The sequence below is a fragment of the Mercenaria mercenaria genome, chromosome 10 (assembly GCF_021730395.1).
Source record: "Mercenaria mercenaria strain notata chromosome 10, MADL_Memer_1, whole genome shotgun sequence".
NCBI lineage: Eukaryota > Metazoa > Mollusca > Bivalvia > Venerida > Veneridae > Mercenaria > Mercenaria mercenaria.
The window spans coordinates 50,219,732-50,244,851 of record NC_069370.1 but is presented as its reverse complement, the minus strand read 5'-3'; the positions used below and the strand labels follow the sequence as shown (position 1 = coordinate 50,244,851).

The following is a 25,120-nucleotide window of genomic DNA, read 5'->3' as shown; positions in this document are numbered from 1 at the left end:
GTCTTTACTCATTTTACAATCTCATTTTCAAAACTTAGAAATTCATATAACTGCTATTTAAGCTATTTACAAATTTAGTATCAAGATTTTTGTTGAAATATTGTTTAATTGCATAAGTTCTAGATACTTAAATCATTGCCAAAAGAATGATGTTTCTATAAAGGAAAACAATCCGACTGCTTAACCCTTACACTGTTAAATTTCTATAATGACCTTGTCCATCTTTCAATTTGGGCAGTACCATTGACTGTAAAAAGGTGTGTTTACCAAAAAGATACTGACTGAATAGCGAACAGTGCAGATCATGGTCAGACTGCAAAGATGTGCAGGCTGATCATGATCTACACTGGTTGCAAAGGCAAAACCAGTTGTGTCCAGCATGGTAAGGGTTATGGTATCCGATCCACAAATAAGCAAGTTCTGTATAACACTGCAAGATTTATCTTTTCACAGTCAAAAAACATGACTGTAGTGATTCATGCATATTTTTATGGTCATCTTATTTACTAATTCTTGTTCTGCTGGCAAAACTCCTTCTAATGATACAAAAAAAACATGGGGTTACCAGGCATCAAAATTTTATCTGTTTGTGGATCGGATACCTCAAGTCAGGTGGTAACTTAAAACAAGCTGAATTTGGAACAGAATATCACTTTTGGGTATAAGCTGACTTGACTGGGTGCTTATGGCAAGTGGCTGATTGCTAAAAGTGGCTACTAAGGCAGATACAGCTGAAATTCAAATAGATCTTGGGGGAGTTTTTCCTGCACTCTAAAATATTTTTAGCTCAAGGTTGATAACTTATGGTACTGTTTGTTAGTTCAACTTGACTGTTACACAGAAATAGCTTAACATCATTTGGTCAGATAAACTAGAATAAAGTTAGGTATGGTATAAAGAAAAGTAAAACATGCTACAGACAAAAGGGCAATTATTTTTTGGCTCACCTGAGCACAAAGTGCTAAAAGGTGAGCTTTTGTGATCGCTCTGTGTCCGTCATCCGTCTGTCGTCAACAATTTGACTGTTAACACTCTAGAGGTCACAATTTTGGCCCAATCCTAATGAAACTTGGTCAGAGTGTTACCCTCAATAAAATCTTGGACAAGTTCGATATTGGGTCATTTGGGGTCAAAAACTAGGTCACCAGGTCAAATCAAAGGAAAAGCTTGTTAACACTCTAGAGGTGACAATTTTGGCCCAATCTTAATAAAACTTGTCAGAATGTTACCCTCATTAAAATCTTGGATGAGTTCGATATTGGGTCATCTGGGGTCAAAAACTAGGTCACCAGGTCAAATCAAATGAACACTCTGGAGGTCACAATTTTGGCCCAATCCTAATGAAACTTGGTCAGAATGTTACCCTCACTAAAATCTTGGACGAGTTTGATATTGGGTCTTCTGGGTTCAAAAACTAGGTCACCAGGTCAAATCAAAGGAAAAGCTTGTTAACACTCTAGGAGGTCACAATTTTGGCCCAATCTTGATGAAACTTGGTCAGAATGATACCCTCAGTAAATTTCTTGGATGAGTTCGATATTGGGTCATCTAGGGTCAAAAACTAGGTCACCAGGTCAGATCAAAGGAAAAGCTTGTTAACATTCTAGAGGTCACAATTTTGGCCCAATCTTAATAAAACTTGTCAGAATGTTACCCTCATTAAAATCTTGGATGAGTTCGATATTGGGTCATCTGGGGTCAAAAACTAGGTCACCAGGTCAAATCAAATGAACACTCTGGAGGTCACAATTTTGGCCCAATCCTAATGAAACTTGGTCAGAATGTTACCCTCACTAAAATCTTGGACGAGTTTGATATTGGGTCTTCTGGGTTCAAAAACTAGGTCACCAGGTCAAATCAAAGGAAAAGCTTGTTAACACTCTAAGAGGTCACAATTTTGGCCCAATCTTGATGAAACTTGGTCAGAATGATACCCTCAGTAAATTTCTTGGATGAGTTCGATATTGGGTCATCTAGGGTCAAAAACTAGGTCACCAGGTCAGATCAAAGGAAAAGCTTGTTAACATTCTAGAGGTCACAATTTTGGCCCAATCTTAATGAAACTTGGTCAGAATGTTACCCTCAGTAAAATCTTGGACGGATGTGATATTGGGTCATCTAGGATCAAAAACTAGGTCACCAGGTCAGATCAAAGGAAAAGCTTGTTAACACTCTAGAGGTCACAATTTTGGCCCAATCTTAATGAAACTTGGTCAGAATGTTATCCTAAATAAAATCTTGGATGAGTTTGATATTGTGTCATCTGGGGTCAAAAACTAGGTCACCAGGTCAACTCAAAGGAAAAGCTTGTTAACACTGTAGAGGTCACATTTATGCTATATCTTCATGAAACTTGGTTAGAATGTTAATATTGATGATCTTAAGGTCCAGTTTGAATCTGGGTCATGTAGGGTCAAAAACTAGGTCACTAGGTCAAATCAAAGGTAAAGCTAGTAAACACTAGAGGCCACATTTATGACCATATCTTCATGAAACTTGGTCAGAATGTTAATCTTGATGATCCATAGGTCAAATTCGGATCTGGGTCAGGTGGGGTCAAAAACTAGGTCACCAGGTCAAATCAAAGATAAAGCTTGTTACCACTCTAGCGGTCACAATTTTGGCCCAATCTTAATGAAACTTGGTCAGATTGTTACCCTCAATAAAATCTTGGACGAGTTTGATACTGGGTCATCTGGGATCAAAAACTAGGTCACCAGGTCAAATCAAAGGAAAAGCTTGTTAACACTGTAGTGGCCACATTGATGACCATATCTTAATGAAACTTGGTCGGAATGTTAATCTTGATGATCTATAGGTCAAGTTTAAATCTGGGTCAGGTGGATTTAAAAACTAGGTCACTAAGTCAAATCAATTGAAAAGCTTGTTAACACCCTAGAGGCCACATTTTTGACCATATCTTAATGAAACTTGGTCAGAACGTTGATCTTGATGATCTTTAGGTCAATAGGTCAGGTGAGCGATACAGGGCCTTCATGGCCTTCTTGTTTAAAACATAACCACAGATGTTATTGTTCTTCATAAAATTAAAATGATAACAAATTTTTTGCATCAAAAACAATTTCAAATAATGATATAAAATCAGCTTCATATTTGGAGTTCTCTATTCAGAGGCAGATATATTGAATATTTAAAAACTAAGCACCGGGGGACCTAAACATTCTATTTGTGCATCTTATTTTTAGATAATTTTAGTTTGTGATCTTAATGAACTACATGAAACATCGGAAACATATTTCTAAAGAAATCCTCATGGAACTTACACATGATGTATATAACCACAAGATCTTGATCATGTTTGATAACTGGCAAAATTGCTGTAGTAACACTATAGTTATTGCCTTTCAGGAAGTTAGAATTTTCATTTTTAGCTCAACTGAGCTGCAAATTCTCATGTGAGCTTTGAAGATTGTTGGATAAATGTAGTCCGTCCGTTATCCACAATTTCTTTAACCTTTAGCATGCTAGAATTTCTAAAATTGACTGGTCTGTCTTCAATTTGGGCACTACCATTTGTTATTTGAAGGGGTGTTCAATGAAAATTTACAGCCTGAATAGTGAACAGTGCAGAACATGATCAGCCTGCACTGATGTGCAGGCTTATCTTGGTCTGCACTGGTCGCAAAAGCAGTCACTTGCTGCCAGCAGGCTAAAGGTTCAAGAAGATCTCCTCCTAAATAACTACACTAATTTCAACCAAACTTCACAGCAATGCAACTCTGGCAGTCCCCTTTCCGATTCCTTTTAATCTACCACTCAGTGCAGACTGGTTGCCATGGCAGCCAAAAGTCACTTTGAAAATCTTCTTCTCCAGATAGGATAGCACTGATCTGTGTGAACAGTGAACAGATGTACACAGTATGATTTTGCCATAGCAAAATGGTACATAGAATAACTTATAAAAGTCATACAGCATTGTTCTATAATCAATGTTTCAAGACTGTCCTTTACAAGACTGTCCTTTCAAAGCACACCAGGAACTGTTTGACCTATTGACCTCAGAATCAATAGGGGTCATCTGCTGGTCATGATCAACCTCCCTATTAAGTTTCTTGATCCTAGGCCCAAGCGTTCTCAAGGTATCGTTCGGAAAGGATTTAACTGCTGGGGTCAATGTGACCTTGACCTTTGGCCTACTGACCTCAAATTCTATAGGGTCATCTACTGGTCATGACCAATCTCCCTATCAAGTTTCGTGATCCTAGGCCCAAGCATGGCTAAGTAATCATCTGGAAACGGTTTAACTGTTCCGGGTCACTGTAACCTTGACCTTTGACCCACTGACCTCAGAATCAATAGGGGTCATCTGCTGGTCATGATTAACCTCTCTATTAACTTTCATGATCCTTGGTCCAAGCATTCTTTAGTTATCATCCAGAAACCATTTAACTGTTCAGGGTCACTGTGACCTTGACCTTTGACATACTGATCTCAAAATCAATAGGGGTCATCTGCTGGTGATGACCAGCCTCCCTATCAATTTTCATGAACCTAGGCCCAAGGGTTCTTGAGTTATCATCCGGAAACAGATTGGTCTACATACAGACCGACCGACAGACATCTACAAAACAATATACCCCTGCTTCTTCGAAGAGGGCATAATAATGTTGATGTTGTATGCCTTGTTAACCCAAAACCAGAGTGGCAGACTGTCACAAAATACACCCATCATCGAACTTTGCCTAATTCAAGGGCCATAATCCAAGAGAGCCAGGGGCGATTTGGCTGGTTATCGAATTTGGCTGAGATATTATGCCCACAAACATTAGCTGCAAATTTGGTGAAGACCGGATTAGAGAGCAGACAAGGCTGAATTTGCAGATTTCGAGTAATTCAAGGGCCATAATCTAAGAGTGCTTAGGGCGATTTGACTGGTTATTGAACTTGGCCTAGATATTATGCCCACAAATATTGTCACCAAGTTTGGTGGAGATCGCATGAAAACTGTTTGACTCAGAGGGTGGACAAGACTAAATTTGCAGTTTTTCGAGTAATTCAAGGGCCATAATCCAAGAGTGCCTAGGGCATTTGGCTGGTTATCGAACTTTGCCAAGATATTATGGCCACAAACATTGTCACCAACTTTTGTGAAGATTGGATGAAAACTATTTGACTTAGAGGGCAGACAAGGCTAATTTTGCAGACTTTGAGTAATTCAAGGGCCATAACTCAAGAGTGCCAGGGACGATTTTGCTGGTTATCCAACATGTCCGAGATATTATGCCCACAAACATTGTCACCAAGTTTGATGAAGATCGGATGAAAAATGTTCAACTAGAGAGTGGATATGCTTTTGGAGGCCGACTGCCCGCCCACCCGCCTGCCACACCGCCACAGGTGCTCACATAATACACCCGGCTCTTTCAGAGACGGGCATATAAAAAGAGTAAGAAGAAATAAGAAATTGACAATCCGATCAAAACTATTTGAATGAACAAGGCTAATTTCGCAGGTTTCGAGTAATTCAAGGGCCATAATCTCAAGAGTGCCTGGTGCTATTTGGGTGGTTATCATACTTAGCTGAGACATTATGCCCAAAAACATTGTCACCAAGTTTAGTGAAGATCGGATGAAAACTGTTTGAGTAAGAGGGTGGACAAGGCAAAATTCAGTTTTTTTGAGTAATTTAAGGGCCATAATCCAAGAGAGCCTGGGGCGATTTGGCTGGTTATCGAACTTGGCTGAGATATTATGCCCACAAACATTTTCAGCAAATTTGGTAAAGATTTGATGAAAACTGTTCAGCGGACATGTTTTTGGACATTGACCACCGCCCGACACAGGTGTTCACATAATACGCCCCACTCTTTCAGAGACTGGTGAATAAAAATGTAAACATATAATGTAAAATTGCCTATCAGTAATTCCCACTTAGAGTGTAAAAATAAGAACACATCCATGTATTCCATATGAGAGGAAACTTAGAAATCATGACTTTAAATAACAACAATTTTAGATTTTTTGTTTCATACATTATTATAGCACACTTGCATCAAAATATTTGATGTTGTTAGATAAAAATGTATATAGTTAAATGCTAATACTTAATAAAAAGCAATCGATAACATAATACAAAACAATGCATACTGAACTATAAAATTATTCTAATTTCACACATAAATACCCGAAAAATGAAACAAAAATGTATATTGCTTAACTTGTATAATCTCAACTAAAAAGGCATACATAACCAAAATATAAACTCATATGAGCCGCACCATGAGAAAACCAACATAGCATCCGCGCAGATTGGTCAGGATCCATGCTGGTTGCTTTCAAAGCCTTATGCAATTAGAGAAACCATTAGCGAACAGCATGGATCCTGGCCAGACTGTGCAGATGTGCAGGCTGGTCTTGATCCATGCTGCTCACAAATGCACTATGTTGGTTTTCTCATGGCACAGCTCATTTATTTGACAGTGACAATGACTAAAACTGAAAATTACAAAGTAACATTACTTTCTGTCAGATGACGAGAAAAGTATGCCTATTAGGTAGTCTCAAAATAAATACTTGCATACAATTCTATTTACAATACTTTACTTACATAAAATCTATAAAAAAAAATCCTTTGCAACGCAAAAAGAAACCTACGAAATACTTGTTTTGATTGAGTCTGTTCATGAAAGGTAGTTAAATGTGCAACACCCCTTCACCCCTTATGCACCTCATGGCCTAAATGGTACTCTATGATCAATACTAAAACTGAATACATGTAGACCTAAAGGTCAAAAAAAAAAAAAAAAAAAAAATAACACAAAGTTCTGATATGGTATACATATAATGGTCTGTATCAAAACTTTCTTTTCTTTGCAAATATAAATTTGTGGTTTTGCAAAGGGCTGAAACAAACTTTTTAGTGTAGATTTTAAGCCTTCAAATGAACAATTCAGAAGAAAAGCACTTACAATAACAACAGCTGATGGACGTTACATACATGAAGTACTCTTGCCTGTTGTGATAGTTTTTGGTTAGGGTTAAAGTCTCTGTCTATGACCTTGACTTTGGAGGTACATACACCTGACTCCAGTATATCACACAAATTTATATAAAATTTGATTGAAATCTGTTTAAATCATTAAAGTAATGGATCTGTTATGACTAAGGAGTTTTTCAATCCATCAAGTATTCTGTGTTTGCAATTTCCACATTCACTGGTTGTTATTTCATTCTGTTTGAAGCTATACCTGAACTGCCTCAGTAGTCTAGTGTCCGCTTCGAGTGTGGGAGGTCCTGAGTTCGATCCCTGGCCACGTCATACCGAAGACATAAATGGTACTGATAGAAATTGGGCATTGTGTTCACTGCTACAAGTAGACACCTTCTTTTATATGACAGAAAAATTGTTGAAAAAGGCATTAAACCCGAACACCCACACGAGCTATACCTGAAGAATGCGGAAATAGCTCTGAAGAATGCGGAAATAGCTCATGAAGAAAGCAAATTCAATTAAACAGTGCATAGTGTCTTTTTAATAATAATAATAAATAAACTAACAAACTAACAGACAATGCAATTACTAAATGCCTATTTCTGAGGGCAACAAAAGTATAACAATCTGCTTTGTGAGGTGCTTAGTGAAGAATGACAGCAATATTTGCAGTCCCACAGTAACCACTCGCACTAATGCCATTTCAAGCCAAAACTACAAAAGTCATGAACGGCTGGATATAAAGTATATATTATTTAGTATAGTTAACAGTGATAATGTAACTGGCCTGGGATATAAGGAAAATTATGACAGAACTTTAAACTATAATAAAGTATTCTAAAAAGACCAGCAAATAACCTACATACATGTAGAGCAAAATCTATCTCAGGTTATTCTGCAATAACCCACGCGCGTGCAATAATGTCATCCGATCCAGGTGCGTAGCACGGTGGTAAAAAGTACATGTAGTTACCATTTTTTCTAACACTGTTGATGCTAGTATGTCGTGTTAGAATCGAAATAACAAGTTTCCAAGTGTGATTTATCGTATATAACCAGAATTTTTCGTCCTTACGCAAAACAACATATCACTCAAGCCTATGGCCTTCATGATATATTTTTACGCATAAGAACTCAAAACACGCGATATTCTACGATAAACCACACTTGGGAACTTATTATTTCTTAATTAAGAAGACTGTTATGAAAACACAGTCATGTTAATTAACATGTTGATATCACCCTGACAATATGTGTTTTTCTGTAATGCCTGGTGTAGGATCAGTTAAGTCTTTTAATGATGTTGCAGCTTATATATGTCCTAAATACCAATGCCGAGTACATGTATATTATTTTAAGTCAGTTTCATTATGTGTCTAATTAAAAAATTTAAAATATTCTTAATAACAATCATTTTATAGTAAAATTGTAATTCTGAAATATTTTCATTGCTCAAATTCAATTAATAACTATATAGGACAGAGTCTGTCCGACAGACTAAGAGATGAAATGCAAAAATAATCTCACAATGAAAAAAATTAGTATTACCTGGTATTTAACGTTTACAAATCAAGGAAAACTAAGGTATTTCATGTTTACAAATCAAGGAAAACTAAGGTATTTCACGTTTACAAATCAGGGAAAACTAAGGTATTTCACTTTTACAAATCAAGGAAAACTGAGGTATTATTCTATGGTAATCTTACTTTGCTTCTAGACATATATCATTATATTCTAAGACCACAATTATGAAATAAAACTACATTTATAATATATAGTAACTTTCAGTAAAAAAAATCTTCAATTTTAAAATGCGTCATTTCAAGCAGTATAACTCTAGCACTCTAACTGCAAGAAAAATCCATGACATATGACCATACATAATATAACAATATAAAGTACATAGTACCACAATCAATAAAAAATAAAAATATATGTTTACAAAAAAATAACAAGAGGACCATGATGGTCCTGAATCGCTCACCTATCTCCACATGACCCAGTGTTCAACTGAGTATGACATCGTTATTTCTATTATTTGACACAGTGACCTAGTTTTTGAGCACATGTGACCTAGATATCATCAAGATAAAAAATTCTGACCAATTTTCATGAAGATCCATTGAAAAATATGACCTCTAGAGAGGTCACAAGGTTTTTCTATTATTTGACCTAATGACCTAGTTTTTGAAGGCACGTGACCCACTTTTAAACTTGACCTAGATATCATCAAGGTGCACATTCTGACCAATTTTCATGAAGATCTCGTGAAAAATATGGCCTCTAGAGGTTTTTTTATTTTTCGACCTACTGACCTAGTTTTTGACCGCACATGACCCAGTTACGAACCTGACCTAGATATCATCAAGCTGAACATTCTCACCAATCTTCATGAAGATCCATTGAGAAATATGGCCTCTAGAGAGGTCACAAGGTTTTTTCTATTTTTAAACCTACTGACCTAGTTTTTGACCCCACGTGACCCAGTTTCGAATCTGATTTAGATATCATCAAGATGAACATTCTGACCAATATTCATGAAGATCTCATGAAAAATATGGCCTCTAGAGAGGTCACAAGGTTTTCCTATTTTTAGATCTACTGACCTAGTTTTTAACCCCACGTGACCCAGTTTCGAACCTGACCTAGATATCTTCAAGGTAAACATTCTGACCAATTTTCATGAAGATCCATTGAAAAATATTGCCTCTAGAGAGGTTACAAGGTTTTCCTATTTTTAGACCTACTGACCTAGTTTTTGACCGCACATGACCCAGTTTCGAACTTGACCTAGATATCATCAAGGTGAACATTCTGACCAATTTTCATGAAAATCCATTGAGAAATATGGCCGCTAGAGAGGTCACAAGGTTTTTCTATTTTTAGATCTACTGACCTAGTTTTTGACCCCACATGACCCAGTTTCGAACTTGACCTAGATATCATCAAGGTGAACATTCTGACCAATATTCATGAAGATCTCATGAAAAATATGGCCTCTAGAGAGGTCACGAGGTTTTTCTATTTTTAGATCTACTGACCTAGTTTTTAACCCCACGTGACCCAGTTTCGAACTTGACCTAGATATCATCAAGATGAACATTCTGACCAATTTTCATGAAGATGCATTGAGAAATATGGCCTCTAGAGAGGACACAAGGTTTTTCTATTTTAATACCTAATGACCTAGTTTTTGACCCTACGTGACCCAGTTTCGAACTTGACCTAGATATCATCAAGGTAAACCTTCTGACCAATATTCATGAAGATCTCATGAAAAATATGGCCTCTAGAGAGGTCACAAGGTTTTTCTATTTTTAGACCTACTGACCTAGTTTTTGTTGGCACGTGACCCAGTTTCGAACCTGACCTAGATATCATCAAGGTGAACATTCTGACCAATTTTCATGAAGGTCTTGTGAAATATATGGCCTCTAGAGAGGTCACAAGGTTTTTCTATTTTTAGACCTACTGACCTAGTTTTTGATGGCACGTGACCCAGTTTCGAACTTGACCTAGATATCATCAAGATGAACATTCTGACCAACTTTCATACAGATCCCATGAAAAATGTGACCTCTAGAGTGGTCACAAGCAAAAGTTTACGGACGGACGGACGGACGGACGACGGACGACGGACACCGCGCGATCACAAAAGCTCACCTTGTCACTTTGTGACAGGTGAGCTAATAAACAAGTACAGTACTATACACCATAAAGTAGAACAAGAGCACCGCCTTGTGGGTGCAGACACTCATCTAATTTTTTTGTCTCCGTACAACAGAAATATTGACCTACCTATGATTTTCTAAGTCCAAAAGGGGCCATACCGGTAATTCTTGCAAAGAGCAATTCAGAGTTACATTACTTGCTGTGCAGTGTCAGCTTTTAATGGTGAATAATTGCTCCAAGTTTTAAAGCAATAGCTTTGACCGTAATGGAGAGAAGTTGACCTAAACGCAAAACTTAACTGAGAAATCTGATATTTTCTAAGTCCAAAAGCAGGATGGAGTTATGTTTCTTGCTGTACAGAGTCAGCTTTCGATGATGAACAAGTGTTGCAAGTTTTAAAGCAATAGCTTTGATAGTTTAGGAGAAAAGCTGACCTAAACATAAAACTTAACCAAGAAATCTGATATTCTAAGTCCAAAAGGGGCCATAATTCTTGCAAAAACCAGAATGGAGTTATGTTTCTTGCTGTACAGAGTCAGCTTTCGATGATGAACAAGGTTGCAAGTTTTAAAGCAATAGCTTTGATAGTTTAGGAGAAAAGCTGACCTAAACATAAAACTTAACCGGGTAATGCCGACGCTGATCAAGTTATGACAACAACTCATCTTTTTTTTCCTAAAAAATCAGACGAGTTAAAAATGCCACTTAAATACTTTTTGATTTCAACAGATTTTTATCACAAACATTATATTAGGGCTGCAGGGGAAGGTAATGCACTAGACTATTATAATGCTTGATCGTGAAACAGGGCATTTTTGAAGAAACTAAAGTTATTACTGGAGTGATTTCCCAACTTTGCTTACATTCAAAACTTCCATAAAATTTCTGTGTTACAGAGGAGCATAATTTTGACAAAATGTAAGCTAAAGTTATGAAGCCTGCTCTACCAGGTCATCTCAAATGCCAAAAAAAAAAAAAGAAAAAAAAAATTGAACCTGGCTCTGAATGGTCACTGAAAACATATGAAGCTTGACAGCATTCAGTACAAAGTTCCTGATAAAATCTTTTTACATTCAAAACCCTCACAAAAAATTATGAACATAAGGCAGAAAATGTGGTCTCTAAGGTGAGATTTTCTATGACTTGATCTAGTGACCTCTTTTTACCTTATAACAACAACCCAGTAACAAGCGTGACTTAGTCTTCATTAAGACACATGTTCTGACAAAATTTTTGGAAGTAAATCAGAGAAACATGATGGCCCTAAACTGTTCACTTTGAATATATGTCAAGTAAAAAAAATCCTAACCCTACCTAGGTTCCAAACAGGTCAGATAAAAATTATGCCATCTAGACTGTTGACAGAGAGTTCACACTGTTTTTCTTTTGTTTGTTTGTTATGGGTTTAACACCGTTTCTCAACAGTATTTCAGTTATGTAACGCCAGGCAGTTAACCTAACCAGTGTTCCTGGATTCTGTACCAGTACAAACCTGTTCCCCGCAAGTAACTGTCAACTTCCCCACATGAATCAGAGATGGAGAACGAATGATTTCAGACAAAATGTCTTTTATCAAATCGTCACAGAGAACATATGGCCCGCCAGAGGATCAAACTTACGATTCCGCAATACATAGATAGTTGCTCAGTCTAATGAGCTAAGCAGGCATTTTTTCTATCATCTAAACTAGAGAGCTATTTTTTTTACCCCAGACAACCAGAAGTTCAATTTCAAATCTGACCTACTGTAGACTTTATAAAGAAAAACATTGTGGTTAGGTTTCAAAAACATCATGTAGAAAGTATGCCCTCTGGAGAGTTTACAATGTTTCTCTATCATTTGACCTATCTTTAACCTAAGGACAGCTTCAAACTTTAACAAGAGTTCAATAAAGACAAATGTTCTGACCAAGTTCCATAAAGATCGGTCAGCCACTGGCCTCTGAGGAGTGTGAACAATATTCTGGTATTATTCAACCTAATGACATAGTGTATAACCCAGATTGATCAATTTCATGTTAGTCTGGTAGAAAATATTACCTTTGACCAGGTTTTCCTAAAATTTAACCTTGTGACCAGGTTTTTTAACACAAAATGACAAGGTTTCAAACTCTTCCAAGACTTCCCAAAGGTCAACATTCTGACCAAGTTTCAACCAAAATTGTCAGTGTTAATGAACAATTTTGGATGATGTATGATAGACACAGAACCATGCACCTAAACTAAAAGCTCACCCTGAACCAAAGGTGACTCCTCTTGTGTTAACAAGATTTTTCAACTGAAATAGTTTTAACACTAAATGACTAAGTATCAAGCTTGTCTGATATTTTATTAAGACAAAAATTCTGACTGTTTCGTGAAGACTGAGCCAAAACTGAGACCTCTAGTGTAAGCAGTCAAATTGTTTATGACTGACAATGCAGGACAACGGACACAATGTGATCACAACAACTCATCTAAAGTAAACAGTTTTCAGGTGAGCTAAAGGTTAATAAATGGTGTAGATATCATTGGCTACTATAGATAAGGTATATTTGCATTGCTTTTATTTCAACATAAAAGTCTTATTGTTAAAAATTCATTATTTGGAGCGGGTTACTGTAAAAGCAGAAATTTTTGCGAGGGTTTAATTTTTGCTATATTCGCAAGGCTCTACATCTCGCGAAAATTAATCCTCACATAAATATTCATTATTTATAGTATAAATAACTCATAATTTAAGCAGGATAACATTTTTACAATTTTGTGTATGTTAAACCGTGTGAACATACTTAAAATTTAAAAATCACAAAATTTTGACCCAGCCAAATATGTGCTTTTACAGTATATTACAAAACATGATGCTTGTTAATATTCACACATGTTGCAAAGTAAATCTATCACAAAATATTACCAGTACCCAATCTATAGTTGCCAATCAACACAAAGTTCAATAGAGATTCTGTATCCTATAGTCAGACTGGACATTGCCTTCAATAGTCCCTGTCGACGGCATCCCCACATTTCGTTGCCCCTGGTTGGCAACCATACCCTCAGTAGCGGGTATGAGCGACACTGGAGCCACAGCATTGTCTTGAAGTCGCCGTAAACTCTCAATAGCACTATGTTCATCCTGGTGAAGCCCAGTCGTCAAATTTGTCAGTGCCGTTAGAGATGTCTGGCGCTGACCCATGTACGAGGTAAGATTATTAATACTAGTTAGTGCATTACTAGTCACAAAACCAAGAACATTTTCATTTAAACCCTGATGTTGTGCAGAGCTATCTGAAAGTGTCATGTTTATGTTACCATGGGGATCGCCATGACTTTCAACTTGCTGTTTCACTGACTGACCATATGCATGATCGGGAAAACTCAAAGTGTCTGCCACAGTGTTACCAAGGACTTTGTGCTGTACACTGAACCCACCATTAGCACCTACTGTATTATCAAGGGAGGTAATTCTATTTTTCTCATAAAGAATCATAGGATTCAAAGGGGGAATAATTGTATTCCCTTTCTCTTCTGCCTGGACATCTTGAGAATGTAGCCGCAGATTTTCTGTTGCAACCCGTGTCAAGACACTCATAGTGTCCTTACTGGCATTATCAAGGATCCCATCTAACGATGCGACTGGCCGATCCGCTGTTACAATACTAGTTATCCCTGAGTTGGATGATAAAGGCACATTTGGACGGACATCAGCTTGTTTGTTATCTCTCTGTAACTTCTCATCGATGATCATCAACTGAGCATCCTGTTTTTGTATGTTATGCATAACAAACAGATGTGTGAAATACTTGTTTGAACTGTAAAACATTTCTCCACAAACGGAACATTTGCATCCCTTAGCAACAAGATGTGTGAACTCGTGCTCTTGTAAAGCTCGGCCATCTTTAAGAACTTTTTTACATGTTTTACACTGAAAGCTTGCCACTCCATGACTGATTTTATGCCTGTCAAGATTTTCTTTCCGTGAAAATTTAAGCCCACACTGATTACAGATAAAAGATTCTTCCTCGTTGTGACTCTTCTCATGACGCCTCATGCCTTTAAAGTATTTAAATGACTTTCCACAATATCTGAAATAAAACAGGAAAAAGTAAGGACAGTTATGCTGATTACTTAGAAACCATAAATATTTTGTGGGTCCTAATTTTCGTGGATTTCATGGTTGAGTAAATCCATGAATTCAAATCTGAGGAACAAGTAAAATTCCCATTTATTTTATAATCAAAATTCTAAATCCACAAACTCATACTCCCAAGAAGTAGCTGATTTGGCCAAAACCATAAAATTTCGTGCGAACAAAACTACACAATTTCACACTACTTTAGATTTAATCTAACAGACTTGGAGACGGCTAAACGTTCGTAATGATTACTTGACAAGGTATCACAGTACCAACAAGTTCAGCGCTTGTCAGTTGATAACAATGAAGAAGGATTTTAAGAAGTTATCACAACACATGGTACAGGTCAAAATAATGAATACTCTTGACAATTTAGTACTTCTTGTAACAACTTAACTTCAATGTCATGACATATAAAGAATGTACCGGCAAGTAAATTGGCGTTCTGTGGAGTGACTAAGCACATGATCGTCTAACTGTGACCTCTTAGAATACTTCCCACCGCAGATATTACATACGTATGGTTTGACCTGCAGATGGACACATCTCGTGTGTGTGGCAAGATTAGCACTGTGATTGAACTCCGCACCACATATAGAACATAGGTATGGCTTCTTACCTGAAACCAATGAAGAAATTGTTTCAAATAAAGTTCAGTTATTTTATAAAGGCTCATATTGTCACAAAACTAGACAGCAGCTTCAGAAAATCAACAAGGAAAGGAGCACTTGAAAAATTTGCAGTGAAACACAAGTCAGCTGAAATCAGTGGTTCAAATGTTGTTGGTAGTTCAAAATAATGTATAGAATAAGCATTCTAAATTTACTTTACTTCTCTTGTGCAAAACACACAAATAAAATGCAAAAATAAACATGAGAAGTATCTTTGGGTAATAAAGAAGGTGAGAGTGAAATGGTTTTATCCCCTCCCTACCTTTCAATCCCCTATCTATTTAATACAGAGTTATTCTGGCTTACATCAGTGATTTTTAAAATTAATTTTGTTACCGCATTAATCAAGTTAATGTAATATTCCCAGAATACAAATGTATAAAATATACATGTACAGCAATAATTCAGTAACCATGGCAATACTACATGTAATATTTAAGATAGGAAAACCTACCATCCTTCAACATGTTTAAGTTTTAAATTTTGCTGAAACATCAAAGTAAGTTCTACTGAAATACATATACATTTTGTATATGATTTTCAAAACTGTGAAGGAGTGCTAGCTTTCAAAGCAGAAAGGAAATTCTTTAAGATGAGTCTTTAGTTTTGGCTGCTCATCCAAAAATTCATAGACCAACACCAGGCTGGGTCACTAGTACTTTGTGTGCACACTTGTCAATAGTACTGACTTGAATGGAAAAGTACAAAAATGAAAGCAGTTAAAATGTCACTTAACAGCTTTCAAGAGCTATTGCAACTCAACAAACAATTACAATGATTACCTGTGTGTATGTGCATATGCATTCGCAATTTATACTTCATGTGAAAGCCAGCACCACATATTTCACAAGTATGACGTTTAACTTCTCCATGGATCAACATGTGACGACTGAGTTTATTCTGGCTTATAAGTCCTTTTCCACAAATAGTACAGATAAATGGGCGTTCCCCTACAATATAAGTACTGCTTGTATAACTAGAAAACAATAACAATGAAATTCAGTAAATTTAAGTCAATGCGTTCTAACATATGACATAAATAATCAACATACAGATGCTTAGCAGTTAAAGCGACTAACCCACACATCATGGTGTCAGATTTTAAAAAAATCAAACTTTTGCTATATTGACCTATATGCTGCATATTCGATGTTCTAACAATGTATTTTTCATCAAATTCTGTTGGAAATCGTTGTTTTCTTAATAAATTTAAGATAAAAACATTTGTCTACAATTTCTGATATGGGTTTCCCGGTTTATTAAAAAAATCGGAACTTTTTCTGACCAAGTTTCATGAAGATACAGTCATAAATGTGGCCTCTACAGTGTTAACAAGCTTTTCCTTTGATATGACCCGGTGACCTAGTTTTTGACCCACATGACCCAGATTCGAACTTGACCTAAAGATCATCAAGAATGACAAGATAAACATTCTGACCAAGTTTCTGAAGATACAGTCATAAATGTGGCCTCTACAGTGTTAACAAGCTTTTCCTTTGATTTGACCTGGTGACCTAGTTTTTGACCCAAGATGACCCTATATCGAATTCATCCAAGATTTTATTAAGGGTAACATTCTGACCAAGTTTCATTAAGATTAGGCCAAAATTAAGACCTCTAGAGTGTTAACAAGCTTTTCCTTTGATTTGACCCGGTGACCTAGTTTTTGAACCCAGATGACCCAATATCGAACTCATCCAAGATTTTATTGACAGTAACATTCTGACCAAGTTTCATTTAGATTGGGCCAAAATTGTGACCTCTAGGGTGTTAACATGCTTTTCCTTTGATTTGACCTGGTGACCTAGTTTTTGACCCCAGATGACCCAATATCAAACTCGTTCAAGATTTTTATGAGGGTAACATTCTGACCAAGTTAAGATTAAGATTAGGCCAAAATTGTGACCTCTAGAGTGTTAACAGTCAAATTGTTGACAACTGACGACGACGACGACAGACACAGGGCGATCACAAAAGCTCACCTTGAGCACTTCGTGCTCAGGTGAGCTAAAAATTGGGATTGAACTCCTGACAAAAAGGTATAACAGAAATACCGTAATCGCATGCCCAATGAGGAATCACTGACTAAATCGTAAACTTAGTGTTTTGACTTAATTTTATGTTATTGTTTTGTTTTTACTTCTACATGACGTAACACTGTGCGCTACCTATAGTTCAGTTTTGTGGAGAGCGATGTTTGTGTACTTTTAATAAAGGAACGGTCTGTTATTTAGGTAGTGCTAGTCGACACGATATAGTGGTGCTTACCTAAATAAGGCAAAGTAAATCATGTTGACTCCCCTAATCGGTAGACGAGTATATAAATATACCCATCAAACTACATGCGCACTTTTGATTTGCTACTGTGTTTTTCTATATTTGTCAATGTTTACAAAATAAAGTGTTATAATGGTTTATAAAAGTACATCAGAAAAACTGCAAAAATTCGAATGCTCCCGCAATTCTGGAAACTATAAACTGGTCAATCATTATGTTTCATGTAAATATATGAAACAGTGGCGAAATTATGCCTTTCGGTGATAAATTATTTTAAAAATTGCAATTCACAATGTCTGGGTTAGTCCCTTTAAATACAAATTGCATCAAAAATTAAAATAATAATGTCCTATGTTTTCTGCAAAACTTTGTGCGAGACAGCGATTATTTTAGTGAGAAATACTCATTCATGAACATTTAACACAAAAATTCATGCTTTAAACAAATTCATAGAAATAATCTCTACTTGTTTCCTTATATCAAGTTTTGAAAATACTACTATAGTATATACTTACAGATCCTAGTAACACAGGTGGGAAATGCGCAATCCAATTCCCACTGGGAATACGCTTACAATAGGTTGCGCGACTTTCGGTGCTGGTGTTGCGCATCAATACATACAAAATCGATGTAGGTAGGTTTTTGTTTTTGTAAATAATGACACATTTACGAGTGTTTTCGAAAAAAAGCAAAATGCTATTTGACACAAAAATGAACAAAGATCTTATGTTTGAAATACCAAATTATTAATTTAAGAATCAGCCCTGATATCACGAAAACTCTGCTGACTCGATCTATCAAAAAGAGTATGGAATCATGAAAAATGCAAATTTTCTAACTCTTGTGCCTTCTTTCTGGAAATGTGACGCTTCTAATGATCAAACACGTGTAAAACAGTCATGAATATTACATACACTTGAATGAAATGTTGCTTTTGGGGGAGAGATTGGCAAAAACACAGTCGGAAATAGGGTTGCACCCCGGGAATGGAGTTGTGCATATACATGTACATTATATACATTGAAATGTATATGAGCAACTCCATTCCCGGTGCGCAATCCCATTCCCGATGAATTTTTGTCAATTATGTCCCTGTAAGCAGTGTTAGCAGGATTTGAAGCAAATGATTTTGATATTCGTTACTTCATAAGTTGAGTTATCATAAAAAGCATCAGGTGTCCTCAGATTAGGCATATGAGGTCAGAAACTGCCATTTTTGTTGATTTCATACTTTTTTCATGCTTCGTGTTGCCAGAGTTTTTGTGATAATAGAGCCGAATCATAAATTACAAACCAGATATTTTACATTAATATAATTATATGATGTATCATCAGATTTGTGTCGAATAGCATTTCTTTGTCGAGAAAAATTATTCTTGTCTAAGTAAAATCATAACTTCACATACCTCAATCAGTCAGGGGTGTAACTGTTTCAAGTTATCGCAGTTTATAACCAATTTGAGTTATTGCTCAAACTTTCATAATTTGTTTCAGTTATCATAAAATATTACAAAGCCCTCCTGTGCCAATTCCTCATTTTGAATGGGACTAATGCAATTATTTCCTGAATTCTTGACCTTTTATCTTTCCAGCTATGCAGTAAAAATTTTTACGCAAGGCTGATAAAGTTTTACGCAAACGTTTTAAAGCTATAAAACTCTTAATATCCCATTATGCTTATCAGGTCATGCTCAGACTAAAAGAGAATTTGATTAACCACAGTTTGCTACTAATTTCACTTTAAAGGTCACTTTGTCACAACAGCAAAAAGACTTTTTTTGAATAACTTACCTAAGTTAACTACATTTTATAACTAATACAGGTTATAAAATGCTTGAAAAAGTAACTGTAATAGGTTACATAACTTAAAACAGTTACACCCCCGACTGTCAATTTGGTCTTTTTTACACGCAACACCAGAACGGACATCGCGCAACCTATTTTAAGCATATTCCAAGCAGGAATTGGATTGCGCACTTACCACCCGTGAGTAAATAAATGTACATCAAGAGACTCCAAAATATGATTAACATATGCATTTACGTGTACATTGAAATATGAACTACTTTCAGCCTGTCAGTTGCTTACGAAGTTGATTTGTATTTACGTAAAAAAAGGTAATTTTTGGCAGGCAGGCACAAATTGAACAAACCTGTGTGAAGTCTTTGATGGACATCCATTTTAGATCTTGGCATTGTATGGCCACAGAGGTCACATGTGTGTGGTGTCTTTAATGACTTCATTTCTTCGTTTGTCCTCCGCTTTCTGCGGGGTGTTTTTACTCCATCAGTGACAATTATTTCTTCACTTTGAACTCCTTCTTGGTCATCCTTTACATTAGGTGTCCCAGAATGCACCTGATCTGAAGACAATTCTAAAGAATTTGACCCAAAGTCCTCTTCACATGTTCCTTCTATTTCTATTATAAATTTATGCTCATTACTTTTTTTCCCACCATGGACACGTATAATATGTTTTTGTAGATTAAAGTTTCGCATGAATTTCTTATCACACTGTTTACAATTAAAATTCATCAGGTCTTTATGTTTCAGTTGCTCATGTCTTAGAAGACCCTGCTTAACTGTAAACATTGCTCCACAAACATCACACTTATTGCCTTCATTTTTGTCTGTATTTTTTGAAAAATTATCTCCAACAAGTTTGTCATTTGATTGGTTTCCATTTGTTGCTTTTAAAGTTCTTATCAATTTATTGCTTTCTAAATTATCAACATGTTTGTATTCCTGATACCAGTCTTTTGAGTTTTCTTGTTCTGTTAAATTTGAAAGTTTAGCAATCTTACTTTTCTTGCCACATTTTTGCTTAGCATTTTTCACTGAACTATCTTTGGCACCAAACTTTTTCTGAACAGAAGTGTTTGCATCAATATTTGTAAAATTCTTTTCATTTAATAATACTGGTTCATCATTTTTCTGACCATGAATTAAACTATCATTTTTGGATTTCCTTTTATTATTACAGGTTTTGGTAGTTTTAACTGCACAGCCTTTTCCAGAGCTGTTGTTTAGTGATGTAACTGCTTTTCTGTCTTTCCAACTAGGATAGTTGTGATGATTTTCAATTTCTAAATCAGTTAGCATATCTTCTTCATTTTCAAAATAATCATCAGTACGGTCAGAATAATAACCATCATTTTCATCTAGTTTAGCAGTTTCTTTGTTTTCAGCAAACTCTGCTGGTTCCACTTTAACATCCCTCCAAATGGTTTCAACAGAACCAACATTTTCAAACATTTTATTCGTTGTAATAGGCTCATTACATTCTTTCTTCTCTCCAATAGCCTTCTTAACTTCACCATATTTCTGCTTAATATCTGGATCAGTTCTATTCCTTTCAGCAATGTCAAATTCTCCCTCACGATTAAAATCCAAACCTTCAGTCTGAGTAAACTGACAGAGACTTTCGTACTTTGGAAAAGCAGTTTGTATAAAATTATCATAATGATAAGATCCATTGAACAGATGGTAAGTTGTCAGATGGTTGTGTAGACGGCATATTGTACAGAACGTTTGAGAACAGACACCACAGTGATATGATTCTCTGCTAGAATTTACTTTCTCATCCCCAAGTTCCATCCCTTCAGTCTCCTTATCAAGCTTTGATAAGAGGCATACATGGCATTCATTGCTCTCCTCATTTGTAATTATATTACTACCTCTAGCAGAGCTGGTTGAAATTTGTTCTGGTGTTAACTTCTGCATGCTGTCCTCTTTAAAAGTTATGTCTCTTGATTCTTGTGGGTTCTGTTGAGGTAACTCTTCCATCTTTTTAATACTGTTTAAAAAGTGTTCTTTAAACATTCATTTCAAGTTCCATTCAAACTATAACTGTCACTTTTCAAGTTTTTAATCCAAAACAACCAACACTGATATTTAAAAGAAAATAAATCCATTGCTTTCTGTTTTTGCACACCTGAAAAAAAGAAAGAAATATACATGTTCAACTATGCAATTAGTGAATTACTACAATTTTCAAGTTATTTTTTAATATATACTAGAAACAAATTCTAGTTTTCAGGCACATAAACAGGATTAAATTTTTTTACATGTGACATCTTATACTTTTCACCAAAGAACTATAAAATACACAGAATGGCAACTTGGGATAATCCCGCGTCATCTCGTGTTAGCGTGTTATCTTATTTCAAAGCGTTTGCCGACTTGATCAATCATGATCAAATCAACAGACGCTTACTGAAGTATAAAACAGGTGGTAAGCCCGGCACGTAATAAACCGATTTGAGTCCTTTTTCAAACGAACACTGTTGATTTCTCAGACTTTCAATCATAAATTCATTCCTTTCCCGTGTAGAAAATACTAATAACATGCACCATTATCTTGATAAACAAATGATCCGAAAGTAACCTTATTTCAAAGCGTTTGCTGACTTGATCAATCATGATCAACAGACGCTTACAACGAGATCTCATTCAGTTGTCACGGGATGTTGGCGAGATTTGCTCTATATGCCTTTCAAGTTGCCGATCTGTTTATTTTATAGCTCTTTGTTTTCACCTTCTAACATGTCTAACAAATTAAAAAAAATCATGTTTACCAGACCGACTGTCCTGTGAATTTTCAGGGTTATTTGTGAACACCTTCGGTCTACTTAGGACTGTAACTTAAAATTGCTAGTGAGAACCCTGCAAAACCTCATGGCATATACATTCTACTTTTTAAGTATAAAAAGCCTTTTATCCAGTTTGAAATTAATTCAATTTACATGCTATTTAATTTATTCAAATCCTTGTCTGTTTTCTTTTCACACATTTAAATAAGGCCTTAAATAATAAGATTTCATATTCCTCTTCCTTACAATGTGTAAAAGCAGCGACACCAGGCCATGAACATTTGTAAATCAGCATGTCCGAACAAAATGTACATGTACGATTTGAAATACACTTTTAACAATGTGGTTTTGTTCATCTATTCACTTAAAAATGGCTGCCTTTCATACAATAATAAACCTAAATATTATATAAATTAATATTTTCAATGCTACCGGCCAATCCCCATCGAATGAATGCAATTTATTTACAAAATATTACGTTACATACAGTTAAAATTCAACTTCCGGTATAGTTACAAATGGTGTAATTAAGAAAAGGGAAATAACTTTATGATACCGAAGCACTTCTATCGATCTTCTTCTTCTTCCAGTTTACTGGCCATCTTCAACTGACTGAAGATAATTGCCAGGTTAAATGCGCTAAGAGAATAGGAAAGAGTAAAAAGTGTGAACGTATGTGGGAGTAGAAATAACAGGAAATCGGGTCAAAGGGAAAGGAGAATATTTTTCTTAATTGAAAAAATCGTGAAAAAATAAGCGAAGCATTTTCAATGTTGCTAAATGGCCAAGGGCTGGAAGGGAGACTAGTCCTTGGGGAGAAAAAGAATAATTGTACATGTAGGACAGTGGATGATAATGGCGTGTGGGGATTGCAGCTTAAACTTTATACATACATAAGAAAAAGTCGAGAGTCTATGCGCCGGAAATCTTTCATGTACCATTTTAAATTGTAGCATTTCAGTGACATTGGAAGTGCGGCCAAAGTCGGACATAGCCCAACGTGCTGCCCGTCTTCAAAGTTGAACCGCTTTTATTTGCTCTCTGTGGGCTTCGGGGCTATATTCCAGCTGTGGTCACTGACTAGGGTTTGATATGCCACGCTTAGAAAGGTTAAATTACTAGAGTGGAATAGAACATAAAATAGTTGGATATTTTATTTATAATAAAGTTAAATTTTATACCATTACACATAGATTTTTGCAAATTAGGTCACCTCAAATCTAATTTGTGTTTCTAATTACATTTCTAAACTATATGCGACTGTGTATTTTTCTTTTCATGTTTCGTGTTTACCGTTTCTAAAAGAAGAAGCATTCATACAGGAATCATGATTAGCCAAGATTGAAGCAATTCTCACATCTTTTAACATAAATATTTGATATGTCATTATGCTCATACTAAGATTGTAATATCTTATTATATTTGATTTGCATGTTACTTGTTTTGTTATAATTATAATGTCGGTAAATGGCTATACATAGCCATTCTTCTCTGTTCATATAGGCACCGACTTTAAATTACATTTGCTTCAATGTGATAAAGAAGAACTAGACTGGTAAACTATCAAAAATCTAGTTGTGACCTAGAGAGATCATTCAATATGTGATCACTGACTGTGTGTAGATTATATACACAAAGTAACACTGTGTCATTTATAAATTCATGTATTTGTAACTATAAATGTTGAAGGGTGTTTACTTTCACATAAAAATATTTTGTTGTGTAAATAAACCATAATTTTGTTAATAAAACTGTTCTGTCAGCTACCTATCACTTCACTAATGGTTTCAAAGTAAGTAAAACTTAATGTTAGAATTAGCTCACATTTTGTAACATAGAAACTCAATTGTTTCGGTAAAAAAAATAGAAAAACTTCTTATTGCCCACCTTGTTCATTTTTAGGAGTATTCCCAAACCGGGAAAACCCGGATTTTCCCAGGTGGGTTTACCCACCCTGGGCGGGTAGTCGCCAACCCTGTTGTGTTGGCTTGTTCTGTCCTGTACTTGACTGTACTGTCCATATGGGCATTGCAGTAAATTACATAAACAATAGAGCATGAAAAATACTACACTGTCTCCTCCATACCTTGGCCCACATTCACCAACGTTTCAAGTCTGAAATTTAGACTTTACAAGGTTAGATTTACCTTTAACTCTGTCGTTATTAAATAAGCATAGATTGTTACGAAACTTTGGAAGACTGATTTACGCCGCACCGCTACTGAAAAATGTCACTAGTGTACATTTGCTATAGGCAAAGATATTGGAAATTGAAAATTTTCGTTATTAAGCTTTCAGCGTTGATGAATACGTACTATATAAGTATAATATATCCTTACCACCCAGTCCATACATAGTAAAAATATATAAACATATTCACATAACATCAATTCAGTATCTAAATTATGATAAAACTATCCCAAAAAGGCTTATGAAAAGTAACTACAAATTACTTTAGTATTTTCAATTTTGCATGTGTTTGTTAACTGGCTTACAATAGACGTAGAGAATAAATCAGAAAATATCAAGTACATGTACAGTCAAACTTCGTTGTCCCAAACTCGCCGGGCCAATGAAAATTTGTTCGAGTCATCGGCAGTTCGATCTTGACTCCGGATTCCGAGCAAACCAAGTTTCCAGTGGTGTCATATATAATTAAGCCGGCCTTACCAGAGAAACATCTATGAACTTTCAAAGGTAATGCATATTGTATTAAGTAATTATTTTAGGAATATACAAAAACGCTATAAAGTCTGATTTTATATTATATAGTTTTATTACCTTAATATTAACTAGAGATGTTGCAAAATAAACAAAGTATTGTTTGTCGCAACGTGGTCACACGTT

General features: G+C 35.7%; 1 protein-coding gene across 2 annotated transcripts; it reads right to left on the bottom strand.

Annotated features, from left to right (window-relative positions):
- Window positions 1-5,975: 5,975 nt before the first annotated feature.
- LOC123561606 (zinc finger protein 227-like) lies at window positions 5,976-22,789 on the bottom strand. Of its 2 annotated transcripts, none has more exons than XM_045354097.2 (5): window positions 22,761-22,789; window positions 19,835-21,615; window positions 16,188-16,355; window positions 15,161-15,353; window positions 5,976-14,684 (listed from the first exon to the last, which is right to left on the bottom strand). In XM_045354097.2, the coding sequence occupies exons 2-5, from the start codon at window positions 21,501-21,503 to the stop codon at window positions 13,553-13,555; spliced, it is 3,162 nt and encodes a 1,053-aa protein (XP_045210032.2). In that variant the 5' UTR covers window positions 21,504-21,615; window positions 22,761-22,789; the 3' UTR covers window positions 5,976-13,552. The 2 variants fall into 2 exon arrangements, with proteins under 2 accessions (XP_045210032.2, XP_045210031.2); XM_045354096.2 differs by lacking the exon at window positions 22,761-22,789 and adding an exon at window positions 22,520-22,697.
- Between the last annotated feature and the right edge of the window lie 2,331 nt (window positions 22,790-25,120).